The sequence below is a fragment of the Sinocyclocheilus rhinocerous genome, unplaced genomic scaffold, assembly GCF_001515625.1.
Source record: "Sinocyclocheilus rhinocerous isolate Xijiao unplaced genomic scaffold, SAMN03320098_v1.1 scaffold2647, whole genome shotgun sequence".
In the NCBI taxonomy this organism is placed as follows: Eukaryota; Metazoa; Chordata; class Actinopteri; order Cypriniformes; family Cyprinidae; genus Sinocyclocheilus; species Sinocyclocheilus rhinocerous.
This window is the reverse complement of record NW_015639108.1, coordinates 777,325-783,204: the sequence shown is the minus strand read 5'-3', so window position 1 is coordinate 783,204 and position 5,880 is coordinate 777,325. Positions and strand designations below refer to the sequence as shown.

The following is a 5,880-nucleotide window of genomic DNA, read 5'->3' as shown; positions in this document are numbered from 1 at the left end:
ACTCGCGCGCACAGGCGGAATTGCGGACAGAAACTTGTTGTCAGAGCTGCGGCTGCCCCGCAAATTTATCAATAAAATAGTTTTGCATTTCTCAGTAGCGAGGTTCTTGAAGCAGTTCAACTTAAAGATTCCTTTCGCTCTCTCTCTCTAATAACTGCGTTAGACTGCATTAATAACTGCGTTAGCCTGCATATCAATGGCTCAAGCCTATGTTATTAGCTCTAAAATAATATTTTGGAATTTGCAACTGAAGGTTTGGGATGAGGTGCATTAAAATATTGACTGAACGCAAGTGCTTATTGCGATAGAAAACACTGTAACGGTTTCCACTGATTAAGAAATATTTTTGTTTGCTTGGGTGGTAATATTAGGCCTATTATATTAATAGGGAAGGGGGCCCAAAGTTTGTTTTGCCTATGTCACGAAAAGAGGTAAATCAGGCTCTGGACCTCGATGTGCATACGCCCTGTGGTCCATGCTCTCCACGGGTCTCGAGTTTTCAGCCACAACTATAGCGGCCACATGTGTAGAAGACCCAGGGGGCAAACTGTCAAAGCCGACGCCATAAGTCCCAGATGCCTCTGAAATTCCCTCAAGGGAACTGATCGGCCCAGTCTGAAGTGGCGTCGAGCTGATGAAATGGTCGTTATGCACTCTTGAGAGAGGCGACTCAGGCGAGCTTGCATCGAGGTGAACACGCTCTTCTGCATATTCACACGCAGCCCTAGGGGACTCCAGATGGCGAAGCAGCACATCCGTATGACTGACAAGCACATCTCTTGAATGGGCTAAAATCAGCCAATCGTCGCTCACTTTGAGAGGGGAAAGCACGCACTTATGCACTTACGCACTTATGGCTAAAGCCAGCCTGAAAGGGAGCACTGAGTACTGGTATGCTGTGCCCTCAAAAGCAATCCTCAGGAAGCATCTGTGGCGCGGTGCTATCTGAATATGAAAGTATGCATCTTTTATGGCTGTAAAGCTGTAAACCCGCTCGGAGGGACTCGCTCTATCGCAGCTTTTGCGAGCAGGCTGAGAACTTACTCTCAAAACAGGCATTTCGAGGCAGTGTCAGTGATGGAACCACGCCATTTAAACGGGGTGGTCTGCGTCTGAACTGGAGAGAATACCCCTGCTCTATTATGTCCAGCACCCAGCGCGAAATGCCTGGAATAGCTCTCCATGTATCTAGGAACTAACATAGTGGCCACTGTCTGCGGCAAACATCGGCTCAGGACGGGCTGCTGCGGAGGACGCAGCGGGCTGTTTAGTCGCTCTCTGCACAGGATGGGGTGCTGACGAGGAGCGCGATCTTGATGGCTGCTGGAATGCGTGTCAGGGCATTAGATGATTCATCACCACGCTTTTGAGCCTCAGAGAAATGCTCGACCACTGACTCCACAGCGTCACCAAAGAGGCCGGAGGGAGTCATTGGCACGTTGAGGAGCGTCTTGCTGTCAGAGTCCTTCAGGTTAGCTAGGGTTAACCATTGGTGCCTGTGAAAGACCACCATAAAGCCCATGGATCGAACAATGGCCTGGGCCGAGTTGCCATCAGCGCTAAGACCGTCACCGCATGCAGGCCTTTCATCGCTTCAGCGATGATGCTGCCTCCGTCCATGGATTGCAGGAGCTTGGCTTGGAAAACCTGCAGCATCGCCATAGCATGTAGCGCGGATGCCGACTCACCGGCGGAAGTGTAAGCCTTGTCAGCAAGGTGGGCAGTCAGCCTGCAGGGCTTGGATGGCAGTCTGAGGGTCTGCGCTCAGCATGGCCGAAGAATGGCATAAGTGTGCAGTGACTGTATCCTCGATGGGGGGCATGCGCACGTATTCGTGGGCTTCCGCCCCGTCTACGTGGGAAAAGAGAGACTGCGTGGGAGCGTGGACTCGCACCAATTGGGGTGCAAACTACGACTTCACGACGTGCTCATGGACATCTGGGAAGAAGCAGCCTGAAGATCTCCTCGAAGCAGCCCGGCGGCCCGACTAGAAGTGCCAGGAGTCGAGTTTACTCCTGGCTGGTTCTTCCGGAGCATCCCAGCTGAGGTCAAGTTCCTTAACCGCCTTAGCAAAAGCCCTGATGAGCTCATCATGGAGGTCAGCAGGGCCCTCGGTGTCGGGGCGATCCAGCTCCAACTCTGCCCAGTCCTTTCCGAAGCCGAGATGGACATGGAGTCCTTTTCCTCATCAGCAGTGAAGGAGATGAAGTCCACGGCGGCCCGGGGCCGAGTCGTCACCTTCGTCCCGAAGAAGGGGAAGGCCCAGGCAACTGTCGCTCTCGCCACATTTTATACTGGCTTGTCAGTATTTGCATTCATTTGCATAGGTTAGCGACAATTGGCCAGTTTGTTGAACTGTCTGGCGTTATCCTATAATGTTTCAGGATTTCGGAGAAGGAGAGGAGTTCCCACTGCGAATGCTTCGCAATGTAAAGTGAATGCTCGAAAGGGAACAACATTGTATGGCCATGGTAATGTACACCAAAACGATTATTGCTCGTGTTATATTGCTTAAACATGTAAAAAAAGACATCTTTTAAAATAACTGCTCATACATGTTTTTCAGAAAGATCTATACGTCCACCGTAAAGATCATAAAGATCGTCCTCTCCCTCTCTAAAACAAATAAACTGACCTCTAAAATAAAATTTAAAAAAAAGAAATTGCATTATGAAATATGCTCTGATTAAGATTATAAATTATACTAAAAGCGAATTTGGATAAAATCCGTCGGACTTTTATCATAGAAAGTGTTTATCAGCAATCCCTCACTACCGGAAGTAAGGCGGGGGAAACGGTCCACCCATTACCATCGGGAGAACATGGATTGCTGCTAAATTGTGGATATATACTATTACAACAAGAGTCGTGCCTAGGTATTACAATAATTCTGGATTCTTATTTTTAATGTCGTATTTGCATTAATGCTAAAACTGCACTGAAGCGTCAATCCTCTGTAGGGCGTGCAGCTCGCGCTTCTGTTCACTGATGCTGAAACCATTAGATCGGCCAGTGTTTTCTCAGTATATCTGTGTTATCAGACGCTGACAGTGTTTTTGTCTGCTGTAAATAGTCGCTGTCTTATGCATTTGAACCGCACTGATCATGTGATTACACCGCGCGGCTGATCTGATGCTGATTTACTTGCATTGATCGCTTCGGTGTGCTGGTTCCCATAGAAACGCTTCAGATGAGAAGAAATGAATTGTAATACTAGCATTCAGGTGATTAGAGAGGTGTGAGTACTGTTTACTCATAGACTGACTACCAAAACAGTGGTTTGATATTCTTGTTACCTTTTACATTTTTGCTCTAATTACGTATTTTATGCTTTATGGTTGTTTTAATATTTACATTTAGTTAAAAAGCCTATAATAGGCAGTGTAATAGTATGTTCTAGTGTGACAACATGCCCCACTATTGGATTCAGTGAACAGTATGTTTTTTTTCTTAGTGGTCAATAACGGTTGAAATGTTCATTAGCTTTTATTTGAAGCCCAAATTTAAGATTTGTGTCTAAGCCTGAGAATTTTTTTCTTGTGTAAAATGTGTGACAACTAGCCCCAGTCTCCTCTATTTGTGTAGCTTGTCGGTTCATATATACCACAAGATGGGAGGCTGGAGTGTGTTTGTGTCCTGCTGTGTTTGGGCGATTCTTCTCCTGGCACTGTTTGGAGATTCCCTGGCATCTGCGCCTGAGTTTGATCCCTACAAAGTTCTCGGAGTGTCCAGACATGCCAGCCAGGCCGAAATCAAGAAAGTGTACAAGAGGCTCGCAAGAGAATGGTGAGTGATGAAACAGAGAGCGACAGAGATCATTGGGCCATAGGCATGCACTCTCTAAATAAGAATAGGATTGCTGTGAATAAGTTTAGGTTTCGTTTGTTTCATCCACAATGGTTAGCCTTCTTCTCTCTGACACGTATTGTGTAACTCTCTGATGATGATGTCTGAATCAAAATTTGTTTTCACGCTCTATCCATAGGCATCCAGACAAGAACAAAAGTCCTGGGGCAGAGGACATGTTTATCAAGATCACAAAATCTTATGAGGTAGGATGGTTGCATTGTATATAGGAAATAATATGCAGTAAAGACAAAAACATGTGTTTTTATTTTTTGCCATTTTTACCACATACAGTGGGTACGGAAAGTATTCAGACCCCCTTAAATTTTTCACTCTTTGTTATATTGCAGCCATTTGCTAAAATCATTTAATGAGCCAAAATCATCACAATTAAAAGAACCAAAGACTTAAACTACTTCAGTCTGTGTGCATTGAATTTATTTAATACACGAGTTTCACAATTTGAGTTGAATTACTGAAATAAATGAACTTTTCCACGACATTCTAATTTATTGAGATGCACCTGTATATTCACGTGATGATGCTGCTCAAGAAACATTTCTTTTTATTGTCAATGCTAAAAAAATGTTTCATGTGTTAGAAATATATTTTTGTGGAAGCTGATATGTTTTTTAAGGATTTCGTTTTTTGATAAATAGAACGTTCAAAAGAGCAGCATTTATTTGAAAATATAATTTTTTGTTTGTAACATTATACATGTCTTAACTTTTGAATGCTAGCATATGTATCTGTGTTCGTAAAATGGAAAAAATATATATAATTTATAATCACTCGCATAATAAAATAGATGGATGTTTATTTATACATATATTACATTTAGTAAATAAATATATAGCATTATACCATTATAGTGACTTAAATATTTATAAAAATATTGTATTATACTGCTATAGATTTTTATGCAATGCTTATCTAACATTTATAGCTTATGATTGGTTTTATTGTTTTTTTTATTGCATGTGTTTTTGGCAAATCAGTAGTATTTTCTTGTAAATGTATGTTTACTCATTCTCACAGATGCTGATAATAAATATCTGCTCATTTTAAAGACTTGTTTAAGGGTTTACATGCAATAAACCAATGCCACAACTCGTGGCGTTGGTAATAAGCATGCATATTGATTTGCATATGATTTACTTTCCATAGATTCTGTCCAACGAGGAGAGAAGGGCAAACTATGACCGGTTTGGTCAAATGGACGAGAATCAAAACTTCGCCCGAGCACCGCAGGGCTTCAGACATTATCATGACAGCTTCTACTTCGATGAGTCTTTCTTTCACTTCCCTCGGACGAGTCGCGATTTCACAGACAGCAAGCACCTCTTTCACTACAACCAGTACATCAATGAGGTGCTGCCGGATAGTTTCAAGAGGCCCTACCTGATCAAGATCACGTCAGAGTGGTGCTTCACCTGCATCCATATTGAGCCTGTATGGAAGGACACTGTGCAAGAACTGGAGCCATTGGGTAAGTTCGTCAGGATTTTCACCCTCACGGTTGGTTCCAGTAGAATTAGGTGTCATCAGGGAGCGTCATCAGTGGCGCACGAGATGCGGTGATGATGATGTAAGTGACGTGGTTGCATTTTAATATTTTGTTAGTCTAGTCCAGGAGATGCGCCGCTGCTGCGTTATGCATTCAAAATATTAGAGAAATATAGAAGCTCAATGCAGAGAAGATCTTGATTAGGTTAAAACCGAAACCAAGCACACAGAACGCATATTCAGCTCATTTTTTTAGACGGACAAATATGACTGCTGCACTCGCTTCTCACACAAGAGATGTAGACAGCCATGTAAAGTTAAAACAGTTTAAACTTTTAGAAAACACGTCGCGAATTTGTGAAGGTTTATTCCTTTTCACTGCGTCTCTTTATGTTTTTAAATTCAATCTGCGTGATGGGCGATTCGGCTCTTTGTATTAAGCAATGCATAAATACATGATACTGTTTTGTTCATAATTGTTTATGCAATTTACGAAATTATATTTGATTTATATGAGTTAATTTAGAC

At 42.9% G+C, this 5,880-nt stretch overlaps 1 protein-coding gene across 1 annotated transcript in view; it reads left to right on the top strand.

Moving 5' to 3' along the window:
• Nucleotides 1-1,651: 1,651 nt before the first annotated feature.
• The window catches only part of LOC107751024 (dnaJ homolog subfamily C member 16-like), an 11,087-nt gene continuing 6,858 nt past the window's right edge, over nucleotides 1,652-5,880 (top strand). Inside the window, exons 1-3 of the mRNA XM_016566595.1 lie at nucleotides 1,652-3,786; nucleotides 3,986-4,052; nucleotides 5,014-5,335. Of these exons, the coding sequence (XP_016422081.1) occupies nucleotides 3,611-3,786; nucleotides 3,986-4,052; nucleotides 5,014-5,335 (565 nt within the window). The 5' untranslated portion in view covers nucleotides 1,652-3,610. The remainder of the gene's footprint in view (nucleotides 3,787-3,985; nucleotides 4,053-5,013; nucleotides 5,336-5,880) is intronic.